Below are 27803 nucleotides of genomic sequence, written 5' to 3' on the forward strand. Positions count from 1 at the left end.
TGATAGCAGAGGGTTTTATGCCATCTATGTAGAAGTTATCTTTATGATTTTACAATGCTGGGCCTTTACATACAATGTAAAACAAGAGGCACTGTCTTAAAGTAACACTATGCAACAATTATACTTCAGGATTAGGGTTAGGATACGCAGTTTTACCTTTAAAAAAAACAGCTTGAAAAAAATTGGGGCGCTACAATGACTTTTAATATGGAGAATCGCCTCCGTGCCATTGCCATACCAGGGTCCATAGGCATATAACTTCGTTCTGTAGTTTTGCCTGTGGCAGCCCGACTTTTTTACTGTCTGCCGAACTAGTAAGTACCTTATTTGCCGTCTTGCTTTGTCTTGTGTTGCACTTGCTTGATGTTTGACTGTGTAAGGACAGTCGTTGAGTAACTAGTTTGTCATAATGTCAAAGTCAGCACATTTCAAGAGATTTCGTTAGTTTTAGCTGCTAGCATACCGTTACCGAATAGCTATTGATCCATTGTGCTGCTTTAAGGCAACGCTTACTCTGATGCAACATTTTAAATTGCATCAATTTGTTTAAAAGTGCAGTATGTACGACTTAATGGGATCTACTGGTGAAGTTGCAGATTGTGAACAACTGAATACTCCTCCCTTTTCCAAATACATTGGAGAATGTACAGTGTCCATCAGGTGCCAATAGATACTTCTATAATTATGACATTTAGAAATTGTATTTAGTGTGTAAAAACTACATTTCTTAACTTCGATGGTCTGTAAATTGTAAAATGTGGCTGTGCTAGTTGTTGGCTGACAGGATCTCTAAATAGCAATAATTATCAGCAGGTGTGGGCTCATCTTGGTAACATCACCAGGTGTTTTGGGTCCAAATAACAAAGATAAATTCTAATTTCGGTGCATAATTACAATCCTGGTAGAAATTTGATATTTTTCAACCTTAACACAAGGAGCCTCATAAGCATTTTTTCATAAGCCCACACCAAGGTTTATCGCTCTTGAGCATAACATTAAGAATGACCATCCTTTGTTTAATTTGGTTCTCAAACTTCTCACAACCACGTCTTCCAATTGACGGCATTAAATTCAAGTTGCTCCTTCAGTGTAAAAACGCAAAAGGCCCTCTGTAGAGCCAGTGTTGTCCTAGAAACGTGGCCGTGTAGCACGACTGCCGACTGTAATGAGGTCCACATAACAGAAATGTAGTTGTCAATACTAATACCAGTCAAATTCCAGGATTCTCAATACCAAAACAATAAATCCCATGTACTTCAACATACACTCCTTTGTCCCTTTAGTTGGCTACACAGCAAGGCATCTGTCTCAAAATAATGGTAACATGTATAACAGGATAAGGATAACAAGGATAACAATTTGTATGTGTTGTTAACATAATGTTAACATAGAGTAAAACTCTTCAATTTTTGAATGGATCTGGATATCTGACTTTGAGGTGCTTTACCAACATTTCATCCTTTTGTCTGAAAAGTACGATGAGGTAGGATGATACTGTGTTTTTTGTCTGTCCATGTAGGATGGAAAGATTTGGCTGTTTACCTGCCTGTACCATTTTCGGATTTATTATGCAACTTGGCCTCTCTCTCTCTCTTTCTCTCTCTCTCTCTCTCTCTCTCTCTCTCTCTCTCTCTCCCTATCTCCTTTCTCTCTCTCTGCTTCCTGTGATTTATTTTGTAGCCGGAAAATAGTTCATGTTGTCATTGTTCAGCTGCGGTGGCACAGAGACAGCAGAGAGAAGAGGTGCTCTTCTCATCCTAATTTCCAAATGTTGGGGGGGAAGCGAGAGACCTAATTTGCACATTGTAAACTGGACAAATGAGGAGATTGCGTGCAAGGCAGAGTGATACTCCTTTAGCCCGGTCCAGTCCGCATTGTAGTGCCTGAATATCTAATTTTATGGCACTTGGCGATGGAGAGCGGAGTCCACTCCAGCCTGCTGTAAGGGGCTGCCTCATATGGCATATAATGTGTTTGGAGAGCGGCGCCATTATCCAGCCCCGGGCAGGGTGGGGGGGTGCGGGGGATGAAGTGGCCTGCGTAGCGGCCCTTCAGTGGGGAGCGCAAAAGAGAGGGTGCGATCGTCCTCACTTCCCGCCACTTGCGTTGTCTTCATTACAGGTTCTCCTCTCAACAGGCTCTCAGGCGGGGCTGAGTGGGAACAAACCGGCATAGATTCACAATGAGCAAGGCTTTCTGCCCCCCCCCCCCCCCCCCCACTCCAGAGGAAATTATTTCCCACCTAAGGAAATAATTGTTGTAAAGACTTATGTTTATTATTGCTATGTCCCGCTAGATGTACTGAGATATTTTTGTGTAGTGTAATCAGTTTCTTTGTGTTTGCATTGTTCAAAATGCAGTGGTTTTGTACTTCGGCACGGTGACAGCAGAGGGGTATGGCCTCTGATTATTCTGATATCTGTTTCGATATTTGCTCATACAAATATCTGGGTGAAGAATGGAGTTAAATATATGGTTCAGGATTCCGGTGAAAGGTTGTCGATATTTGAGCTCAATCACAGACCTCTCCCTTCAGTGCGCCTGAACCAGCGTGTTGATTGGCTTAAACTGTTTAATGTTAGCTCTGTTAGCTTGATTTCCATTTCTAAACCTGATTGTTCAAATCCTTGATTGTGATTGGCTAAAAGCCGTTGTAAAATCCAGCATTACCTTACAATTTGACCTGATTACATTCCATATTACTGCGCAGCGAATGGCAAGGCATTCATATAGCGCATTTCATACCCAGTGTTCCATCTGGCTGTTGCGTTGCTTCAAGGGTTGCGTGGCAACGATTTATTTAGGAACTATAATTTTTAGTGGCGGAAGAATGACGGTGTATCATTAAACTATTGTTTCTTAAATTGAATTGTCTTTATTTGTGAAACCATATCAAATATGTGTAGTAACAGGTTTAGAAAAGCAATAAGCGCCGCGAGTCCGTGCTTTGCGCTGATTTTAGAACAGGTAAGGGGGTTTAACGGCACTCCGCTTCGCGTCGTGCCTAACAACTCCCTTACCTGTTCTAAAATCAGCGCAAATCACGGCCTCTTGGGGCTTATTGCTTAAATACAGAACCAACACCAGCACACAGTGAACAGACAGCTAGAGGACCATGAGGAGCAATTCACTGAATTTGACAAAATGTGTATTGGATTAGTATCGCACTGCTTCTTTAAGTGTCAAAGGTTTTTGTTTATATCCATGTGGGCCACATACAAGACACAGATTGGTCCACTACTGCTGTGCAAATAGAATTCCGCCTGGCAGCTTGTATTTTTGAAGCAGTCTGCTGGGCTTGAGTGCACATACCAGACCTTCCACATGAAAGGAGGTTAGTGGAGGGGTGGTGGTGGTGGTTATTGTCAATGTGTGATTGGGAAACAGGTGGTCACACATCATTCAACCTACCCACAGAGATGTCATGTTGTCTCTGGGTTGGAAGTCTGATACTTACATCAAGGTGAAAGAGAACAAGGCTCTGACTGTGTGGTGTGTTTTAAGTGTGATAAACACAGGTGTGTTGGAAGAGGTTTTAGGATTTGTAGGCAAGCACAGGAGATTTTTATGAACTGTTCGAGTGAAGTTGCACAAAGTCAGTTAGAACTAGTTTGCTGGCTGAAATCACACAAAGACTCAGCTATGCACTGAAGCCATGTACAGTATAGTGGAATAATGAATGCTATTCAGTAAAGCAAACAAGTAAAGAAAAAAGTAGTCTTGTTGGCTTTGTGGTCCTTTCATCTGCTCCTTGCCATATATGTCACGGTCATTATGCAATGAATACCCCACACCACTGTAAGTCCATCAGTATTCATCAGTTTTCATGCTGACATTTGATTTTTTATTTTCTCTTTGATAGTGGAGAGAATAGCCTGTGAATGTTTCATCACCTCAGTGCCACGGCAGCAATGGGTTGAATGGCATCTTTTTTAATTCCAGCTCCTCAATCGAGAAGCACAGCTTCTCTACATGGGCTTTGGGTCAGTCTAGCAAATCAAAGTTATAGCCTCAGCTCACGTAGCTATGAACCGATGATTCATGCAGCTCTTTGAGGTTAGTGCATTTCTCTGCATTCTTTTCCATCACATTCATGTTAGGTATTCGTTCAACTTTCATGGTTTAAGGGCTTTTGACAAAGGTGAACTTGATGTTTTTTCTTTTGCTATGCTCAAAGAGAGTATGTTAAATGACACATTTTGCATTGCTTGGTAACCAGGCCTTGTTTCTTGTACATTTTTCAGTACCTGAGATGAATCACATTGTTTTCGGCCAAAGACAGCCTGTAAATTGTGGTTCTCAAACCATTTGAAGGTGTCCTAACATTGGAACAGTTCCAGTCATACAAATCTGTTCTTGCATATTTCATCTTTATCTGATTTCCTGTTCCACCTAAGAAGACTTGCTCCTTTTGGCCACTCTACAGAACAGTGTTGCCCTTTGCTAAAGACTCTACAAGTGTCCACCCTGTGCCAGCTATGGCAGCCTTAAAAGCCAGTGCCGTGGTGGCAAAGTCGGTTGGTGGCACCCCAAATCCTTTTGTTTTCCGGCAGATTAAGGCAGCAAGCGGTCTGCCCAGTGTGGATTTGAGGGATTAGTTTTAATGGAGCGCGAGGATTGCCACCGCTGTGGCGAGCCGGAGAACATGATTTTGTTTTCTCCCGGTGACAGAGGGGTCCCTCCTTGCTTTTTGAGCCCTTTGTCTTGAATTGTAACTGAAATCCATGTGGCGTCCCCCTCGCACCCTGCCGTAGTTGGGCTGAGCTCTCTTTCTCTCCTCCGCTCGCTCTCTCTCTCAAACACTCTCTGGATCCCTCCATAACTCCACTTTTCTCTTAATCTGAAGGCATGCTGAGAATTCCACTTTGCTGTTTTTTCAGCATCTATTCATGCATAAAAGGTATGAAAGAATAGTAGAGCTCTGTATGTTTACCAAGTGAATTAAATGAAAAAATGCTGTTATTAATACAAATACTAATGTTACTAATAATGTTTGTCATAAGACTACAACAACCTTGTGTTTCTTATGATATGAGTTATGCTGCTCTGAGGTTGAAAGTGTGGGTGTTGACAATGATACCTCATAAAATAAAGAAAATAAGTTAGATCCAAATTCCCTAATGAAGGTCCAGACATGTTGAGAATTTCATGGCGGTGTTCATTTCAATAACCATTCATGAAAGAAATGTGTAGAAGAAATGTAATACAATAAAATATAAGCGTTTTAAATTAGATGAAATGGATAAACGGTTTTGGAAATACAAAATCCATGTGATAACTTTTGTGACACTTGGGCTTAAGATTAAGAAATTGGGCAAACGTTGTGGTCTTTTTCGATTAAAGCCAAGATGGTGGCCACATTAGTAAGGTTGACATGACGAGTTGCCATGTCTCTGCCCTGCCTTGGTATAACCAGACACAAGAATATCTGTTTAGGCAAACACATCACCCAAAACACATTTGTGCTTATTGCAGCACCCCTTAGTGGTCAAATGACAAAAAAAAAAAAATGTTAAAATGGGGTCCGGAGTCCATTAACCACGTTTGGTCTCGATACATCAAAGGGCGCCTGAGATATGGCTTCACTTCCTGATTGGCTGTTACAGAAAAACACTTTCAATAACCAAATTAATTTGATTACCTGTACCAAGTTTATTGAAAATAAGACAAAATGTATGGCTTGTGATGAATTTTTTTTAAGGCTTAATATGCAAATTCATTAAATATCTTATATTGGTCATAATCATTGGTCTCAAGCAGGAAAGTGGTCCCAACAAAATGGCCGCCACGATTTTTCGTGTGGCGTCACTTTGAAACTGTCAGCATCCATGGGATACGCTATCCAGTTTCTTTTTGAGATCAGTGCTCCCAACCAGTTGGGAACCCAATTACCTTCTTCAATGAGACACCATTGGTGCACCAACTTAGTTCATTTAAATAAATGGTTCCCACTTGTGTGGAACCCTGTGCAATATATTGTGTGTGTGTGTGTGTGTGTGTGTGTTTGTGTGTGTGTGCCGTGCGCGCAAAATCATGTGTGTTTGTGTGCGTTAGCGGTTGGTAACACGGGGTAGGAATGTGCTGTTCCTGTGTGGTCGTACCACGACCGTCACAAACCCTTCTTGATCAAATGAATCCAATGGTACTTCAATGGGTACAGATATGAAACTTGGTGAAAAGAGTTAGGGGACTGTCAAAGGTGTCAAAGGTTGTGATCCTGGGCCTCTGTGCTTTATCGCGAGTGTCACTCTGGGTAAAAATCTGGGTCCTGCCTGTGTCATTTTTCCCTGATGAAAGCAGATAGGGAGACCAAATGTTGACTGAGTAAAGACAAGAAACTCACCTCAAACTCATCGTCTAATGCTTGTCTCAGGACTCTGTTCTATCCAGTTGTTTTGTTTATTTTGGATTGACAGATACTGTTGTTTCTCAACAGTAATCCTACCTCCAGCCTTTGGCATACTAACCCCAAAGACTTTGACAGAGTGGCTCTAATCATTAAGCGATTATTTTTGTCCCAAACGCCAGTGTAGAAAGACTCTGTGTGGACCACACACTGATGCTGTACAGTTATGTTACGTGTCGTGTGATGTCCTTAGGGGGTGTTATGAATGTTTGTTTGTGACTCATTGCTTCAGAGTTGGCTTGCTCAACTGAGAGCCGCTTCACAAACAGATGCAGAGTAGGAGGGTGTCAGAAAGAAGGCCTGGCTACCTCTCACAGAGTCTGCTTCAAATAACTTTCTTCTTCTTCTTCTTCTTCTTCTCTCTCTCTCTCTCTCTATGTCTCTCTCTTACTTACATATCCATCTATCTTTATCTATTTCTGTCTGTCTATATTCTTTTTCTGCATTTTAAATCCATTGGCCATGGGAATTGTAGTTTTTTTTTTAAACAATGGGCCTTTGGAAAGGCATGAAGATTCCCTTATCTGTTGTGTCTCCCAATCCAAGGGCTCCTTCAGCATAGAGCACTGTTTTCTTTAGATGTTGAGCTGGATAACTTTTGCAATGATATGCTTGGTTGTTGATCCAGATATGTGATAATGTTCATGTGCTTTGTTATTGATCCAAATATGTGCTAATGTTCACAAACAAACTAGGCGGAGGTTCCTGAAAAAGTTTTACACAAACACACACACACACACACACACACACGCACACACACACACATACAAATACACACACACACACACACACACACACTCAAACGAACACTTTTTTGGCTCAGTTCAATTCTCACCCTTACATCATGTTTACCACTATTGCATTTACTTTTAAAGGTGAAATGATCTGTAAATGAGTATAGGCACATTTTGTATATTTTTTTACCAGGTTAACTGTAGAAGAAACTATAATGTTTAAGCAGTGATCCTCACAAGTGTGCATGTGGTCCTACAGGGGGGAGGCTCTGAGGCGTGGCGGTGCCAAGGGAGGGGACACACCTGTGACAACCTGCTGCCGCGATGGACACCAAGGACAGGCAGCGGCGCTCTCTGGGCCGTGGCGGCAGCTTCAGGAGGGACCTGCGCTATGCCGCCTCCACTCTGGACGTGGACGAGCGTTGCGTGGCCACGCAGAAGGCCTACAGGACGAGCGAGATGCTCAAGGCCTACGAACATGAGACCCGCCTGCACTACGGGGGATGTGTGGCTGAGCTGGTGCATCATGAGAGACAGGAGTACGTCAGACAAGGTGAGAGCTGCACACCAACTTAATCTCTCTTTTCTTTCCTTCCTTGCTTTCTTTCTTTCTTTCTCTCTTTCTCTCTGTTGCTGTCTCTCTCGCAGCTGGTCTCAAGGCGAGACTAATACCTCAACCACCTCTTTCTCTTACTTCCTCTCCAGCCCTTTTTCTCTCTCTCTTTCTCTGTCTTTCTTTGTCTGTCTCTCAGTTTCATGGCATGTGTCTCACTCTCTTCCATTTTCGTTTCCCCCTTCCATTTAGCTTCCTCACTTTCTGAGCTTTTTTACATTCCAAACCCTGTCATAAGCACCTGCATGCACAGGCAAGCTATATGTAGGCATATGGGAATTAAGCGAGGCAAGATAACCACAACAATTCTTTCATTAATTTCACAGGTGGTTGAACTTGTGACATGAAAGTGATGGGAAAAAGAACAGTGAGTTCCGTGATTAGAAACAGGATCAGAGGCAGGCGGGAAGGCTGGAATGGATCCTGTTCCAAAATCATAAAATATTCATTGTGCATATTGATTCTGCACTTATTGTTGCTTGTCCTTCTCATTCAATACAATTTATTGGAAGAGATTTAAAAAGAAAACTGCATTAATATGCACAATAGTGCACGAAAAATAAACAATTTTGGATGTGCATTTAGAATGTGAGACAAGTCCAGAGTACATAATTAATGTTGACATTGAGTCCATGAGTGATGATGAAGGAAGTAAATGAGGGAGAAAAAAAAGGTATTTTCATTTTTTATTTTAAAACATTTGAAAATACAAATGATTCTCTGAGAGACCAGTTATTGTTTAATTAAATATTACATTTAATTATTTATTATTTATTAATGTGTGTATTTGTATGTCATATGTAATTGTCTATTTGTTGATTTTGTTTTGTTTGTACAGTATACATTGTTTTTTAAACATCCCTCATATCACTTTACTTTTACCATATAGCTTACACACATACATACACCAAGTGGCGTCAGCACTTAACAATCTAAGTTACTAGGGGTGCACGATTCAGAAAATGTCACGATTCGATTCGATACCGATTTTTAGGCTCATGATTCGATTCAAAATCGATTTTCGATTAAAAAACGATTTTCGATTCAAAAACGATTCTTGATTCAAAAAAATGTATTCACAGTATGTAAATGTTAGTGCTGTTAAACGATTAAAATATTTAATCGCGATTAATCACAAATGAATTAATCGCAAATTTTATTTTAATGCTCTTATCATGGAAAAGTGGATTGGCTTTTTTTATTTTATTGAAAAACAACATTCCCAAACAGGGCGGTACAAAATAAAATCATAAAGTGCACATTTCAGACTCTAGTGCAGTTGAACCATGGCTTAATATTTTCTTTTTTTCAAGTTTGCTGTGAACATAGAAGTCAGGCCTCTTATTTCAAAAACAATGAACCGTAACAGTTAGGTTACCAATAAGGTAAGCCTACTACTTCTGTGCTTTCAGCCAACTGCCTGTTGACATTTTCAGACAACAGTGAAGCTCGCTTCTTTTGCACAACACAACTTTTAAAGGTAAACGTTCTATTCAGAAGCTTTTTATCAACCATTTCGCCGTATCGCGCTCACCATCACTCAAACCGTAACGTTAGCCTACTACACAGTTTGCGAAGCCAAAAAGAACGTTAATCTTTTTTTTTTTTTTTTTATATATTAATCGATTTTTGGAATTCTATGAATCGATTCTGAATCGGAAGCACTTGAATCGCGATACGAATGTGAATCGATTTTTTTGCGCACCCCTATAAGTTACACAAAGGAACACAGAAAAGACATGTTCCCGGACACTTAAGTACATGATTCGTACAAAGGCATTCATTAATAAAAAGCCATTGATCAATACATTCCTTGATCATGAAAAGTGTTTCACAATTATTGTGGTACATGCTAACAATCCCGCAAATGTCTTGAGTATAGGGATGCAAATGATTAATCGACTTTAGATTAATTGTCAATTAAGAGGTTGCTCGATCAAAATGTATTAATCACGATTAATCGCTAGAGGGCGCTAGCGCGAGAGACCGGTTGAAAACAAAATGAAGCGAGCGAAAAGAAGTGCGGTGTGGGACCACTTCAACATTGTTAATTCAGGCAAAGAAGTCAAATGTTCTCTGTGTAATGCGGTATTGAAATACAATAGTTCCACTAGCTCACTCAGTTATCATTTGAACACTGTGCATGCTGCTGTCCTGCATGGCACCACCAGTTCACCTGGTTACTGCCGCGAGTTAAGGCTGTAGTCTTAAAACTCAGGTTAGCTATTAGTTCATTAGCGGGCTAGCTCACCTAGACTTCATAGAGTTAGCTACCTAGCTCGTTAGCGGGCTAGCTCACCTTGCTATGAATATGAATATCTCTGTCTACTCCCGCGCTAACGTGTGCCCGCGAGTTTGGCTCATGAGAGTTAGTAAGTAAGTAAGAGTTGAGTTGGCTATTTAGCTTGATAGCGGACTAGCTCACTCAGGCTTAATGATATTAGATACCTAGCTCGTTAGCGGGCTAGCTTACCTTTGCCTGATGGCTTGCCATTAAGAATGTAACTACCGGTACTCCATCCCTCACTAACGTGAGCGCGAGTTAAACTTCAGAGAGTTATGTTGGCTATTTAGCTTGTAATAGCCTAGATGCAGTTTCTTCATAATCTATCCACAAGTTAGATACAAGATTACATATATAGTTACAAGATAGGCTCAATAATATTCTGTTTGGCTCTCTATTTAATTTCTTCTATTCTTTTTTTTTTTATGTCTGTTTCAAATGCAAGAACTGAGCCAGTCCATAATGTATTGCTTTGTTTTAAATTAAAGAATGTATTTTGTTATACCATTAAAAAAAACTTTTCTGCTTTCTTTTCCTAATGCATAATTACTTGAGGAATGTATAATAGAATAGAATAGAATTATCATAATGTAATGTAATATAATAACTCAACTATTTAGCTGATATTTGTAAAGGCCTTATTGAAGCACTGAAACTCAGGTGAAAAACGCCGCTTATCAATTAATCGAAAGTCGATCGATAAGATTATCAACTAATGATTAATGAATTAATCGATAATTTGCATCCCTACTTGAGTAGCATTATATCATCCTAAACGGGACTGAAATAGATAGTATGTATACTAAAATAGTAGTTATAAATAAATAGATCAGTAGATACAAAGATGATGCTAATGATGATGACGATGATGATGATGATGATGATGATGATGATGATGATGATGATGACGATGATTATGATTATGATGAAGGACCAACATGTCCAGTAACTGGGGAGAGACAGTTGATGTTGGGCCAACCTGATTGTGAAGTAAATTATGATATGACAAATGCTTAATGAGGCCGAAAAGTTCAAAGGACACCAGGTGCAGCTCATCTGTCAAGTGTCAAGAACCAGCATATTTGGGACAGAAAAATATGGGTGTCATTAGAATAAGGCCCATCAAACCCTTTCTGTTCATTTTACATGTACACTGTGTGACAAGTGACAAAAATAAATGTACGATGTTGATCTGGTTTTAAGTTCATCAACATAATTTTAGAATTATTGACAGAATGGCTACATATCCCACTGTAGTGTATAGTGGATAAATGTTTGTACCATAGTTGTGAATGTAAAATTCATTAATGAATGTACTGTTGCATTGAGCATGATGTCTGTGTGTGTGTGTGTGGAGGGGGGGGGGGGGGGGGTATTTGTGTGTGTGTGTGTGGAGGGGGGGGGGGTATTTGTGTGTGTGTGTGTGTGTGTGTGTGTGTGTGTGTGTGTGTGTGTGTTGATTCTTACATATTTTACAGTATGTATGTTTTTGCTATAGATCAGCATACTTTGCCAGAGGTTTGCTTCAGATTGGTAAAAGTTCTCTTTTGAGCTCTTTGGCACAATAACTCCAAGCTAAATCCCATTTGAGCTCGACATTTTGAGCCTGACAGTTTCTATACAGAATCAACTGTGGAGGCACACATCTATTTATTTCAAGTATTCATTCAGAGCATTTCTGTGCATTCCGCAGAGACAGGTTCAGGCCGAGATCAAAGCACAGGGGGAAGATGCGGGTCCTCAGTCACCAAGAATTAACATGCCACTCATCAGTGCCCCATTGTTGCTGGAACGTTCTGTGCCTTCAAAGCAGTTGGTGACCTTGTCCTCCATTCCACTCCTCTCCACTCACTTAAATGGCGTGGAAAATCATGACAACACTCCCACCCCATTCAGCCCCCAAACACACACACACACACTAGAAAAGAAAATTCCCCTCTAATATTCTCAAGTCAATAAAAGATTGCCGGACGTGTATATGTGTGTCTTTTCACAGACATCCCAGGAGGTGTATTTGTAGGTGAAGCCATGATGGAGAGTATTGAGGGGGGGCCAGGCACGTGCACAGACATTTTGGGGGGCAGGTGCTCAAAAAAAAAAAGGGGCACCCAAAATTATTTATGAAATTAAGAATAATAATAATAAATTAAAAAAAACACAGAAGGATATTTTTTTACTTATATATTAGTAGGGTTACTGATTCTCCCTCATTTGATTGGCTCGTTGATGGCCTGATCCAAGTTAAAAAAGGAGCGGCTAATCTGAGCTGCTTGCTGCAGTTCCCTGTCCTTCTGCTTCTTGAGTCTGTCTTTTTTTGGCATTATGCTGCAAATTTTGTGAATGAGATAAATCAATGTTGTGGATAATAATTTTACTGTTTTCTGAAGGTAAAAGCATAAGCATCATTGTAAATAGCCCCATAGAAGGACTATTATTTTTGAGTCGATTGCCTGTTTTAGATTTGACTTATTGCTCTTTAATGTGTGCCTAAATAATAATCTAATGTTTAAAGAATGTATCGATGCTTTATGCCACATTCTCTCTTACAGATAATTAGGACTTTTATTGTGACAACTAAGGTTAAAAAGGTATCGCAGATTTGTTTATGTTTCAATGTGAACTTCTCAGTATGGCTAGAGATTAAGTTACTGACGGATGCACATGCACACATTGTGAAAAGTTTAATGATTTAATGGACCCGTATGAGGCCATAGCTCGTACGGTGGTGATAGTTTGACAGTTTATTGAATGTATAACGAAGAAAGGAGAAAATAAAAGAACGATTTCACTAGCAGTAAGTTTCACACCACTATAAACGGGGATCCGTTACAAGCATTAGGCTACACTCATTATGCTGTTCTCAACCTGTGTTTCCTCTTGGCAGGATTAGACAGCTAGCTTACATTTCCCTTATTTTACTCCTTTTCACCCTCTGCAATTACTCATACAAGTTTGACCATTGTAAAACAGGCAAAACGAAGAGATACACAAATATCACGTTAAACAATGTGGGTCAAGGATAGCACGACACCGAGAGCTAGCATAGTTTACCTGCTATTTTCTAGCTGTGAATTCTCGTGACATTTATAAACATAAATTTAACATACTTTCGAAATTGTTTAAACGGCATTTATACAACACAAAATATGCACTTAATGTCATTAAACATGACAAACGTCAGTAAACAGCTGGACAATGCTTTGAAATCAACTTAGCTGTTTGTTTATTTTCTTAGGAAACGTCGGACCAGTTATGTTTTGAGACGTAATGTTTTCAGCGGCACGAATGTTGTTGTTAATTTATAACAAACAACGTCGGGGGATTGCACAAACACCGTCATTACCTGTTTGTCTGATGCTGCAGGTCAGTGAAGAAGTAGGCTGCACCGGTTTTGCCTTGCGCTCAGCACTGATGTGGGGGATGAGGAGGGAGGGGCACGGCGGGGGCTTGTGAGCACCGCGGAGCAAAGGCATAGAATACGTGTTCTATGTCTATGCCGCGGAGCATGTCGGGGCGAAATTCTCACAAGAACTCAAATAAATGCCCCCTCAGATATCAAAACACCTTCGGGGAAATTGATGACAGAGAGCCTAATTTGTATTCTAAAAATATTGATGAATGAAAACAAAATTGGGCTCCAGCAAAAAGGGCACTTTTTCTCAACCAGGGCACAAGGGCTGGTGCTTGAGCACCACTAGAGGTCTATCTGTGCACGTGACTGGGGGGGGGGAGATGGTTTGGAGTTACTCTCATCCGAGCACTGAGCAGCACAGGCATTTGGACAGGGAAAAGCATAAATAGTAAACACGTCCTCTGTGTTCTGTCCTCTCTTACCCCTTTAATGTTCGAGGCAACAGCAGCTTTGTAGGAATGAACTATGCAGTGTTTCTTTTGCGCGAGGCTAACCCCACAGTGGTAATGCATTGGTTATTTAGCTTCGACTGAAGAGTCTGTGTAGGCGCCGGCTGCCCTGGAACAGGCCATATGGCGAGGGAAGCGAGGAAGTCCGGGGAGCGGCGATAATGACCCCGTGGAAACGAGAGCATGCGGAGTCCTAGGCTCAGAAAGCACCTCCGACTCACCCCTTAAGAGCAGTTTGTTTCTCCACAACATCTGGTGACAGGGCCTAATGTTCCCCTGGCAAAATAAAACACAGATTCTCTAATCTTTGTAGGCCAAGCAGGGCTTCAAAAAAGACATTTAGCTTGGTTGCTCATTCAGTATAGTAAGGCAGTGTCTTGGACTGTGTGCATTTAAATAACATGTATGACTTTTTCTGTGCAGCGTGTAGATAGCATGTACGATCATTTCCTTGCAGTGTTATTTAACTGTGAAAGTGGTAAAACTGACTAGCTTGTGATAGACTTCCTGTTAAAGTATTTTCATAACTTAGCTGATTGATGAGAGAATCTGAGTGTGATTTGTAATAGTAATCACAGTAATTTCACAGTAATCCCTGGATTGGTGCATGGAACAGCAACATGTCATTGCAGTCTCCTTGTTAACCTTGACCACAGTTGAATAGGAAATCTGGTTGCACACACAACTGGGTAATACTAGAGTGCTATTAATAGTATTGCTTTTGTATTTCGATTATGTGAGGATACTAATGCTATTGGCTCCGTCACCATTAGGCCAGATCACTGCGTTAGCCTATCCATGTTACGGGCATCTGGATGAGAAAATTATCTGATCTCACCTGTGCATTTGCAATAGGTGACATTCGTAGTCAAGGCTACATACATGGCATTATATTTCCATTGTGATCAGATATTATTTTCCAGACCCCAAAATGCTGTGTGGAGTGCACAGACTCCTCCAGTGTTAGATCCACCCTGCAAATGCTAGATGATCTCCTCCTCAATCCCGGCCTCCTCCTCCTCCCCCTTCTCCTCCCTGGCCGGAGAGAGGAGAGCGAGCGAGCGGCGGAGTGAGGTCCCATCTGTGGGGCTGGGCAGACCAAAGCCCTCTCTGTCTGGGATAGGAATAATCGACAGCAGCGATCTCCATGAGGTCCAGTCCAGCCCTCTCTGGCTGAATTTCTCCCCACACTTAGAGGCGCGTGTCTTTGAAATGGTTATCTGGTAAGACGCAAAGTGAAGAAAGCTGGGGCCCAGTCCAAAGGAAGGAGAAAAAAGAATATTTCATCTCTTTCCTCAGTCCAGTCCTCAGTGCCTCCCCCTCTTGGCTCTAGAGGCCAGGCCATGTTGTCTCCACTATCTGTAGGCATGGAGAAGAAGAAGAACGGGGGTTTGTGTTAATATGTCTACAGTAACGGTATCTATTGCCAACCATTCTGTGAAACAATCAAATCAGATCTTTGATAGCATACTAGCTCACTCTAATATTTTAGTTCAAAGAAGTAAATAAGGACTCGGATTTCCAGCAAGACAGTAGTGTGTTGCTTTTTTTCATCATACAGACATATCTTAGACATTTTTTTACAAAACAAAGTTGTCAGCCTGTTATGAAATGGTTAACAGAATCTGAAGAGAATGTGACCTTATAATCTGGTTTGTCTTGGAACAGGTTCGGGTTCATGCTCTTAAGGCAAACATTAATGCAGTCAAGTGGACCTTGATTTCTTCAACCCCTCCGGACACTAATGGATGGTAATTCTGGTATCCAAGGGTGCATAAGACTGTAAAATTAGTGTGGTGCTGAATGCTAGCCCTCTTCTAAAAGGCCATATTTTATCTACCAAATGAGCACATTTCAGCCAAATGATCAGCCTAAGGTCCCTGAAAATGGTTTAATAATTATTGCTCTAAAGTTCTTTGGAGTAAAGTTCCTTAAACTTTATGACCAGAACTTTATAATAGATTTCCTGGCAAAGTTCCCTTACAGTCATTGTTAACAGTACACTGTTAAGATCATAACAATCAAAACGTTTCAAACGTGGAGTAGTTTTGGTTCTTAGTCTGGCAAATTTATATCCATCCAGCACGAGTTGATATTTAATATTATATTCATTAATACTTTTAATATTCTTAACATGGTGGCACATTCAAAGTGAGAGAGTCATAACTGTTGCTGTGAATTCTCAACCCCTGTGACAGATCGTGATATCATCTACAGTATGTATCTGTATACCAACATAAAGGCATGAAGAGACCCGGACAGTGGGATCAAGAACGTGTCCTCCCGTACAGAGGAAAGTCACTCAGAGCAAGCTCATGGATGGAGATAAAAGGCACTCGTGAGGCAGTGGCTACAGCCAGGCATCTCACGTGGGAAGCCACACTGTTGTGTCTGAGACTGGCACCGCGGTGCCTAAGATGTTCTCCGCAGCCGCCACCGCAGCAGCAGCGCGCCGGAGATGAAGGCTGGGTGTGACAGCAGCACCTCTTCTTTCATGAGGGCCCGATCATAAGTGCTCGCCAGTTTTTCAGCCTCTGCTCTCTGGCATCACATCACTGCCCACAATTAGATGAGTCAGTGGCACTCAGTGTGTTGCATGTTGTGCTAATAATTACAGAACAGGAGAAGAGAGGGGGCACTTGGGAGGGAGAGCCAATGCGAGGCTAGGAGGAAATGTGCTTTTGGGATGAATCACAAAACCAATATACAGGAGACTCAATCAAATGAAGTATTTACTGCTTGGAAACTGCTGCTCTGAGATTGCAGGCGATGTGGGACTGCATCGTGCCCCTTCTATCTGGTGCTTTCCTAATTTGAACTTGGTTATCTTTTGTTCAGCTCGTTATTGTTTTCTCCTGAAAGGACTTTTATATTATCATGCCTTATGTGGAAAAATGTCTTTAAAAAGGACATAGGCATACCTGCTGGCACGTGTTCCATGCATAGTTACCATAGAAACCATTCGTGCAGCGAATGCCGTTGTCTCGTCTCTTTCTTTCCCCTGCTAAGTGAGAGGCATTCTAAACAACTCCTATGTGTGCGGAGGATTAAAAGGTCCTTTGTGTCCAGTTTGAGGGGCAGTTGAGCTAGCCATGTTAAGAGATATGTGCTTTTCGCTTAAATTTTTATGATAGCTGAAAAGTAAAAAAGAGTTTTCCAAGGGGAGATGGCCATTTTAGTGCGCCTTTTTCTCGCATTAGTTTCAACAACCTACATGTAAATATGCTTATTGATTTAGTTTCGCATCCTCTTCCCTCTCCATGGAAGTGTTGACGGAGAGGGGTCCTTCTGCCTCCTAAATCATACGGACATTCCTATCCTTTTGCAAATCTATATTTCATCTCTTCCCCTCCTGTTGTATGGCTCAGTTTGCAGTGTCTGATGTGGCTGGTACTTTTATGTCGGGTAGCTTGCACATATTCTAATTTGGTACATGTTGCCCAGCGGGGGACATTTAAGGGGTCTAATACAATTTTAAAACATTTTTAAAAACTGAAATGATCTTACTTGGAAAATGCTTGTTATTATTATTTGATCCTTTTAGTCACGGTGTGTACGTCAGAAAAGCTGAATGATTGAATAAAATGTATGACAGTCTGAATTAAGTCAGGGGAAAAAAAGAGTGTGAATCATAACTAAAAGGGAGGGAAGAAAGAAAAGAAAGGGAGGAAGTGAGAATGGAAGGTGGGTGTCCTCTATTTACAGAGTCTTATCCTGTTCTCACTCATCCAGACTACGTGGATTTGGCTCCTATTGGTATCAGCTATGTCCTATCAGGTGTGCAGTACAGAGGTATGTGTCACAGTGCACCCGTATGCACCTGTATCCTGTCCCCCGTCCCCCCTCTAACGGTCCTCTTCCCCACCCCCAAACAGACGTTCCTCCAGTCCTTCTTAACCCATTGTGCTGTGTGCTGATTTCTGTGTTTTGCAGATGTAATCCCAAATCTAGCTTTATATTAATGTCCTGAATACCTGTTACTTATTCCACTGAAACACCCCAGTGAGTATGTTTTACTGGGAAGAACAGCAAAAGACGTGCTGTCCTGCACCTGTAGTACGTAGCCAACATGTCCCTGTGTAACGTTAGTATGGCAGGTATGAGGACTATTGATACAAAGCGTGACTCTTTCCTTCATCCTGTATTTGTTTGTACTTTGTACGTTCCTTTTTAATGTTTAATGTGTATGTGCTGTATATAATCACAGTTGGCAGAGTGTTCGCCCAGCTATCTAGTTATTTGTGAGCCAAAAGTGGTCATCTAAACTAAAGAGTATGTCTAATTAAACGGTGAGGGGTTTCTACAAATTAGCGCTTAAATTGAATTGTGCTATTTAAGAGTACAGAACCAGCATAGTCGTTGTGAAGTTTGGAATGTGCAGCTGCAAGTCACTTTAAAGAACAGACAGAATAATGTATGATGAAGAAACAATGTATTTGTTAACCATCATAGAATTAGGCTTTTTTATTTAAGTTATCTCAGAATTTCTCTTTTTTTTCTTTTGATTAATTCAGTTCCATCTTCTGGGCTGATTGCAGGAGATTGTGCTTTAATTATTGCAGGAAATACATGGGTCGTGGCTGCCTCCTGTTTAATTGCTTTTTTTCTGCAGCTCAGACTTAATTGGGTGTTTGTTGTTTTATTGATTTTCCCTTTGATGTACTTCAATCCAGAGAATTGCTTTTGCCTGTTCGATTATCTTCACAACTTGCTGCTTGCTATGATATGAGGAAATACTAGTTGTACCATCGTTATAACAACTTTTAACACTACTGCTGCTGCCGCGCCTACAACGATACGTTAACACTGATATATAGTGACAAATGGTGTCTGAATCTTAGAGGACAAGCAAGGGGGCAGTGGAAGAGTGTCAAGGAAAATTTTCAAGCTTAGATCTGGAGGCTTTGAGCTGAATCCAAGTCGCAAGGATGGCCCATCTGCCTCTAGCTCTAAAGTTTGGGAATGTCGTAGTGTGGCGGACACAGTGGAGAGTGAGGAAGAAAAACAACCACAGAGTGTTTAAATATAAATAAGCTACAAATAAACACGAAATTATAATTAAATTTGTTTGTAATCCTTTTGTTTATTTCAATCAGGAACATGAAGTCATGACGGTTGTCTTTTTTCATTTACTCTCTAAAGATTTACACCCTCCTCTGTCAGACTAGGTTTTCCTATCCCTTTTAACCAAACGACTAAACAGTATATTTTCAATAACAGAGAAACACACACACACACTAGCATGAATGCTAACAACCCTCTCATTCCGAATTGTAACTTTTGTGTTGATGTTGCTGTTTCCCAGGGTCCTTCACGTTGGCGGAGCTGGGCCTGTGCGAGCCCCCGTCCCCGTCCAGCACGTTCCACTCACACCTGGACCTGGACCTGGACCAGTTTCCGCACGGCTGCGCCCTCAGCACTCTCACCTCAGACAACGACAACGACTCAGACCCCGAGGAGGCCATGACCCCTGAGCGGGCCGTGCGGCTGTGGGGCGGCGGCCGCGACCTCAAGTCCCACTGCAGCTCGGGGCTGTCCAGCAGGGACAACTCTGCCCTCACCCTCACCGACTCCGACCACGAGCACCACAAGTCTGAGGACGAGTCCGGTGAGAGAAACGCTGTTGCCGTGTTGCAACACTCATTCTCTCAGATAACTGTCACTAAGGAATGCTCCAAAAACATCAAAAATTAAATGTTTCAAACGTGAAATGAAATGTTTAATGTCATTTTCACTCACTTCACTCATTTATGATCATTTGAGCTAACTTATATCAGGTGTCTGGATTGAAGCTGTGACAGAGATATGAGGCTTACATCAGCTGCTGATAAACACCATGCAGCTCCCATGGCCTATCAGCAGTGGAAATAAGCTAAAGAAACAAAATATGATGGTTAAATACATCCTGCTTGGATGGACAATTTGTTTAGTAAAATGGAGGAATCTATTATGTATGTTATCTGTACTTAGAAAACTGTTGACATGAATATGAATACAGGTAGAACTGTATAAATAGGATACATATCACCATGATGCCTGAGCAGAGTGGGGATTTGTGTTTGTGGTTGTAACGCCTTCCTTCGCTGTACCTGCTGGCTTTCTCTGACAAATCACTGTCTTTATAGTGATTTGAAGGTAGATTGAACACCTGGGTATTACACTGCCATAGCTTGTCTGCTTGGTTGCATATTTGTCATTTATTTTTTTTAATGGCAGATTATCCTATCTGTGCCTACTGTGTGGCAGTCAAACTGGAAAAACACTGTGGCGCCGCAATGGGTGTTGCGCGTGAAGCTCTGGCGCTAACAGAGATACCACCCTCCCGCCAAGCACACACGCACACACAACGCTCAAGCTGTGAGCTCAGTAGCATTTGGTCTCGCCAGGGAATCACTTACATGTATGTCAGAGAATCTTCTAACTGCTTTTTGAAAGCCACTCAAATTTGGTTCCTACATTTTTTTGTTTTCTTTCTCAGGGAAGCCACACAAATCAAGTTCTGTTGGCATCCCAGTTTTACCACTCAGCCCAGCGAGGCCCTACGAAGCATATTTTTTAACAGTATTTGGATTGCATTAAGCCCATATTTCAAGCCTCCTGACGTTAATTTATTCGCAGTGTGGGGGCTAATTAATACAGACGAAAAAGCAAGGGTTCTATCTGATCAAGAGAGCCGGGGCGACCAGCTTTTGCCATGGCACTTAATAAGCTTCGTTTAGCCCCTGCACTGCGTAGGAGAGGTGGCTGGAGGTGATGTTAGTGTAATGTAATGCTTTAAATAAACATGTCACCTTGGCTTTCCAGTTATGCTCATTAGCGCCTTGTTTCCCTTTATTATTCCACATGGGTTATGAGGCCTGTTGGGCTTAAGTTGCTTTTAAATGTCAGTTGGCTCTCCTGGCCTCTCCTAGTCATCCTCACGACTCAGGGCTCCTCGCGCCACGCTCCTCCGCCAGAGCCTGGCACTGCCCTCTGGGAGTTCTGCCTCTGTGCGCCGTGAGTGCCGTGGATGCATGCCACAGCAGAGCTCAAAACAATAGTCTGATTAGTGGAGTGCTCATTAAAACAGTGAAACAAGCCTGTGTTAGTTCGCATAGTTATTGTTTATTTATTTTTTGATGATTTAATTTGACATACTTGTGAATTATTCTGAAATAATGACATCAAGTGGGCAGCTTGGGCCAGGAAGGGGTGTTCTGTGAATACCTATAGTTAGTCAGTTGGAGGCAGCGCAGAGCACAAGGCTTTGAGCTTGGCAGTGTTTACTGTACGTATTTACACATATTGTCAAATGTGTCCCTGATGAATATGAAGATCCTTGATAAAACATTCGTATCCAATTTAAAGCTAAAACAGCTCCTCTTCACACACACACACACACCCACAAACACACACACACACACACGCACACACACAAACACATACACACACCTACAAGCCTAGAAAACCAAGTAACACAACACATAGCATGAAGCTCCCACCTGATGTGTCACTTTCTCACCCCTTGTGTTTACCTCAGTAGGGTGTGGCAGCGGGAGTGTGTCATGGCCGTGCTGTTGCGTCGCATGTGCAAGCCTGCATGCACCCTTTGACTGGGTGTTAACTAAATGTAACTCAACCACACGCTCCTGAAGCACCATGTAAATTCCTCAGCTTCAGGTCTCTTCATGCCATTTGTGTGAATCTAATTAGTCCTTACAGTATGACTCTGTAATAGAGGAGACCCATTTTACGGCTGGGATGTCACTCTCATGTATTACATTAGCCTCGATGTATGCGCCATCCATATGAGGCTGAATACTGGTTGTCGGGAGTACAATAAGCCCTGTGAGAAAAGGTCATCCACCCCTCTTCCCAATCACAGAAAGGCAAAAAGTCCAAAATCAAGTCATACAGCATCCATTACCTTCAGCTGCCCTTGTAGAATGAATGACGATAGACAACTCTGTGCAGTATTAAGAACTTGTAGCTGTTAAAGGCTGGTCTGGGATTCTGACGAAAGCTTGTTGATATTTTAGCTAAACCGACTATCAGATCACACCCCTCCCTTCCGTGCTCCTGCAGGAGTGTTGATTGTCTAGAATTGATTATGGCTCAGTCAAAGACACTGTATTTGCTTCCCATTTACAGTGCCAGGACTAAGTACAAACAGCAGAGTTTTTGTGAGCGCACAGACTGAACAGACAGCTAGAGAACCATGAGGAGCTGTACATTTGACACATAGTGTATTGGATTAGACACGCAGAGTGTACCTTAAGCTATAACTGTTAGGATTTGTCCACTACTAAGTACAACCACACTATGGGGCACAGAGTCAGTCTCGGCTTAACACACAACTCCGCCGAACCATGATTCGTCCAACCGTGTCTTCACTGCAACCCTCCCACCCACCCCATGCTCTTAACAGCATCCACAGAAAAACAAAGATCTGATCAGAGCTGCCTGGACTGAACATGCAGACAAAGACAGACATAAAGAAAAAAACATGACAAACTGCAAAATGCAGTCATGACTTGCAAAGCAGCAAGACCAGCAAGTCCAAACCTCATTTCTAGAGCACCCCATTTATTGAGATAGAGAGCACACCTGTGTTCTTGCGGCACGGTGAATCTCCAAATGTTCCCAGTCAGGCCTGTCCTTGGCAGCTGTGTCTTTCGTCTGTAGTGTAATTTCACGATTGTTTACAATCCATTACCATTTCCGTGGTGGTTGAATAATGTGCATCGAGCCATTAGGTGGTTGCTTCATACGAAAAATAATGGTGACGGTGCTGAACGTTTATTTAACGTGTCAATGGTGGCAGCAGAAAAGGTAATTGAGAATTGATTTGGCAATAATGACTTTTCATATGTTCCCAGTAGAATGCTGATGCCATCTGATTAACTTGCGAGACGGCAATTTGGCACGTAATGAGGTCAGCCCTTGTCCTTTGCACAAGACACACTGAGTGTCTGGGGCCTAAAATAAGACAGTATGGTCCATTATCATTCCTCACTGGATTCTTAGTATTGTGTAGTTTCACACACACACACACACACACACACACATGCACACGCATGCACACACACACTCACACGCACACACACACTCACACGCACACACACACACGCACACACACACACACACAAACACACTCACACACACACACATATGCACACACACGCACACACACACTCACACACACACACACACACACACACACACATACACACACACATACACACACACACACACATATATATGCACACACAGGCACACACGCAGGTGTACATTCTTACGTAAACACACACAAGCGTGTGCACAGACACGCAGCCTCTTTATTAGCCCACATGGGACCGAGAGAATGGTTCCGCTTCGTCAGTTACACGCCAGGAGAAACACAATATTATGGCGCTAATAAAGATGGAGAAGTAATGTGGAAGTGATAGGCCCCAGGTTCCCTTTCCAGAGAAGGTGGAGACGAAGAGAGAGCAGTGTTAAAGAGAGGTGGAGACGGAAAGAGAGCATTGTTAAAGAGAGGTGGAGACGGAAAGAGTGAAGTGTTAAAGAGAGCAGTGTTAAATAGAGCAGTGTTGAAGAGAGCAGTGTTAAAGAGAGCAGTGTTAAAGAGAGCAGTGTTGAAGAGAGCAGTGTTAAAGAGAGCAGTGTTGAAGAGAGCATTGTTAAAGAGAGCAGTGTTATAGAGATCAGTGTTAAAGAGAGAGAGAGCAGTGTTAAAGAGAGAGAGAGCAGTGTTAAAGAGAGAGAGCAGTTTTAAAGAGAGCAGGGTTAAAGAGAGAGAGAGAGCAGTGTTAAAGAGAGAGAGCAGTGGTAAACAGAGCAGTGGTAAACAGGGCAGTGGTAAAGAGAGAGAGAGCAGTGTTAAAGGTGCAATAAGGATCAATAGCTATTCGCTAAAGGTATGCTAGCAGCTAAAACTAACGAAATCTCTTGAAATGTGCTGACTTTGACATTATGACAAACTAGTTACTCAACGACTGTCCTTACACACTCAAACATCAAGCAAGTGCAACACAAGACTAAGCAAGACGGCAAATAAGCTACTTACTAGATCGGCAGAAGGTAAACAAGTAAGGTCGGCGGGCTACGGCAGGCGAAACTACAGAACGCAGTTATATACCTATCGACCCTGCTATGCCAATGGCACCGACGTGATTCTCCATATTAAATGTCATTGTAGCGCCCCAATTTTTTTTAAGCTGTTATTTTGAGGTTAAACTGCTTATCCCAACCCTAATCCTAAAGCATAATTGTTGCATAATACACCTTTAAAGAGAGCAGTGTTAAAGAGAGCGGTGTTAAAGAGAGCGGTGTTAAAGAGAGCAGTGTTAGAGAGAGGTGGAGACGAAATGGGAGCAGTGTTAAAGAAAGCTGTGTTAAAGAGAGCAGTGGTAAAGAGAGCAGTGTTTAAGAGAGAGAGAGCAGTGTTTAAGAGAGCACTGTTAGAGAGAGCAGTGTTAGAGAGAGGTGGAGACGGAATGAGAGCAGTGTTAAAGAGAGCTGTGTTAAAGAGAGCAGTGTTAAAGAGAGCAGTGATAAAGAGAGGTGGAGACAGAAATAGAGCAGTGTTTAAGAGAGAGAGCAGTGTTAAAGAGAGAGAGCAGTGTTTAAGAGAGAGAGCAGTGTTAAAGAGAGCAGTGGTAAAGAGAGCAGTGTTTAAGAGAGAGAGAGCAGTGTTTAAGAGAGCACTGTTAGAGAGAGCAGTGTTAGAGAGAGGTGGAGACGGAATGAGAGCAGTGTTAAAGAGAGCAGTGTTAAAGAGAGCAGTGTTAAAGAGAGCAGTGTGAAAGAGAGAGAGCAGTGTTAAAGAGAGAGAGCAGTGTTAAAGAGAGCAGTGTTAAAGAGAGCAGTGTTAAAGAGAGCAGTGTGAAAGAGAGAGAGCAGTGTTAAAGAGAGAGAGCAGTGTTAAAGAGAGCAGTGTTAAAGAGAGCAGTGTTAAAGAGAGCAGTGTGAAAGAGAGAGAGCAGTGTTAAAGAGAGAGAGCAGTGTTAAAGAGAGCAGTGTGAAAGAGAGAGAGCAGTGTTAAAGAGAGAGAGCAGTGTTAAAGAGAGCAGTGTTAAAGAGAGCAGTGTGAAAGAGAGAGAGCAGTGTTAAAGAGAGAGAGCATTGTTAAAGAGAGCAGTGTTAAAGAGAGCAGTGTTATAGTGAGGTGGAGACGGAAAGAGAGCAGTGTGAAAGAGAGCAGTGTTAAAGAGAGGTGGAGACGGAAAGAGAGCAGTGTTAAAGAGAGAGAGCAATGTGAAAGAGAGCAGTGTGAAAGCGAGCAGTGTTAAATAGAGCAGTGTTAAAGAGAGAGAACAGTGTTAAAGAGAGTTTTCTGGAGACCTATAAGCAAGTTGAAGCTCAACAGAAAATTGTTTAATAGTAGAGTGTTTATCGTGTATTGCAATTTTGTTTCTATGCTTACATCATACTTCATCCTTTATTTATTGTTTGTGAGGGTGTGAGTTTTGCATTTGTCATGCTCTTTTTGATTTTCATGTCCATGTTTTTCATCCGAAAGCATACTTTGATGATGAGGATGAAGACCCATACATTGACCACCTCTTCAGTAAGTGCTCGACATATTTCTGTTAACAATTAAACTATTTTTGTCTGTTGTCTCTGTGTTGGTGTCTGTGTTGTAAATAGTTTTTTTTAAGAGTATGTTATATTTTATACAACTATATTTATATAAATATAATTATAGTGTGTTCATTTTTATATTCTGTGACTACTTCAGGGCTGCACAAAAATAACAAAGACATATAGGGTAATTTCTATGCTTTACTAGCTCAGTAACACCAACTGCGCAATGGCTTCTAAAGTTAATTTATTTCATTTGCAAGCGCCACCTGATGCAGTGGCAGTGGAGAGCTAGGGTATGAAGGCGCTTTCCCTTTTAAAACCTGAATGCAGGTTCTGACAGGAGTCTGTAAGATTCTCCAGGGATTTGAGAGGGATCGAGCCTTCCTGTCAGAACAGGAGCAGATCTTCACGCAGCAGTGCCTGTCTTGACTGATTGCTACACATTTTCCCAGCTGAAATCTGAGTCAGTGGGGGAACAGATTGCTCTGTTCATCATAAACCAGTCATTAGAAACTCCATTAATCACAAAGCTTTAAACAAATGCAGGGCCAATTAGCCCGGCTTGGCACACTGACACGCCTTCTCTGTCCATCTTCTGGTAGGTCTATGGAAGAATGGGAGCCACCGCCATCCCTAAATCATTTCAGCGCAGACATATTTTCCGAAATTGCTTTCAGATGCACCATTTGTATTTGGTTTGAAATAGTGTTTTTTTGCATTAAATACAATGACTTATTTCATCAATAGCTCAATTTTATTTTGAACCATTTGTCATGCTAATGGATAAACTAGCCTGTCTCTCCAGTGTAGCTGTGACTCAGGAAAGAGCTCAAGTGAAACTGGCTATTCTCTGTAAAGAAGAAGGTGTCTGTGAATCAGTGGTCTCGAACCTCTGGCCCGGTCACCCTCTGAGCCACACAAGATGTCTGAATATCTGCCCTGCAAAATTATATTTTTATTTAATTATTCTGTATCTGTATTGTTATTGTTATTTCTCTTAACAATGAACAATGAACACAGAGACAGTTTCAAGAAAGATGGGCATTAAAGTATTTTATTTGTGGAGTTAAACGGAAATACCCGCCTGATATCCATTGAAAAAGTGGCCGCTCTAAAGGAATATAATCTCAAGCATCATTACTCGACTAAACAAGGAGAACAGTATAAGAAGTACCAGGGAGACCAGAGGGGGAAACAAGCTACACAGCCATAGAGAGGACAGCCGTAGGGAGAACAGACATAAAGAGAAGAGGACAGCCGTGGAGAGGACAGCTATAGAGAGGACAGCCGTAGAGAGGACAGCCGTAGAGAGAACAGACATAGAGAGAAGAGGACAGCCGTGGAGAGGACAGCTATAGAGAGGACAGCCGTAGAGAGAACAGACATAGAGAGGAGAGGACAGCTATAGAGAGGACAGCTATAGAGAGGACAGCCGTAGTGAGGACAGCTGTAGAGAGGATAGCTACATAAAGGACAGCTGTAGAGAGGACAGACATAGAGAGGACAGCTGTAGAGAGGACAGACATAGAGAGGATCGCTATAGAGAGGACAGCTGTAGAGAGGACAGACAAAGAGAGGACAGCTATAGAGAGGACAGCCGTAGTGAGGACAGCTGTAGAGAGGACAGCTGTAGAGAGAAGAGCTGTAGAGAGGACAGCTATAGAGAGGACAGCTATAGAGAGGACAGCCATAGAGAGGATAGCTACATAAAGGACAGCCATAGAGAGGACAGCTGTAGAGAGGACAGCCGTAGAGAGGACAGCCATTGAGAGGACATCTATAGAGAGAAGAGGACAGCCGTGGAGAGGACAGCTGTAGAGAGGACAGCTATAGAGAGAAGAGCTGTAGAGAGGACAGCTGTAGAGAGGACAGCTATAAAGAGGACAGCTGTAGAGAGGACAGCTATAGAGAGGACAGCTGTCGAGAGGACAGCTATAGAGAGAAGAGCTGTAGAGAGGACAGCTATAGAGAGAAGAGGACAGCTGTAGAGAGGACAGCTATAGAGAGGGCAGCCATAGAGAGGGCTTCTGTCTCAGCAGAGTCTTGTCCATAAAGCCAAGCATGCTGATGCTGCAGTTGAAGCAAGTTATGCGGTGAGTGAGTTAATCGCAACAAAGCAGGAGAGCTTGTTCAACAATATCTCTATTGATAATTACATTGGCAGAGCGGATTAGCAAGTTATCAAGTGACATTTATGATCGGTTTTCACGCATACTCTGTGATGCTTGATGAAAGCACAGAAAATGCTCAGCTAGCCATTTTAATCAGGGGTATTAATGTGACAGAAGAAATGCTGAGTTTATGTCCAATGCACTACAGCCAAGCATATCTATCAGC

At 42.0% G+C, this 27803-nt stretch overlaps 1 protein-coding gene across 1 annotated transcript in view; it reads left to right on the forward strand.

Moving 5' to 3' along the window:
- Nucleotides 1-7464: 7464 nt before the first annotated feature.
- tenm2b (teneurin transmembrane protein 2b) overlaps nt 7465-27803 on the forward strand; it is a gene marked incomplete at both ends in the record, with an annotated part of 136961 nt that continues 116622 nt past the window's right edge. The window contains 4 exons of the mRNA XM_080848682.1: nt 7465-7693; nt 17631-17675; nt 19204-19506; nt 25402-25449. Of these exons, the coding sequence (XP_080704808.1) occupies nt 7465-7693; nt 17631-17675; nt 19204-19506; nt 25402-25449 (625 nt within the window). The remainder of the gene's footprint in view (nt 7694-17630; nt 17676-19203; nt 19507-25401; nt 25450-27803) is intronic.

This window comes from Sprattus sprattus, assembly GCF_963457725.1.
Source record: "Sprattus sprattus genome assembly, chromosome: 1".
Classification (NCBI taxonomy): domain Eukaryota; kingdom Metazoa; phylum Chordata; class Actinopteri; order Clupeiformes; family Clupeidae; genus Sprattus; species Sprattus sprattus.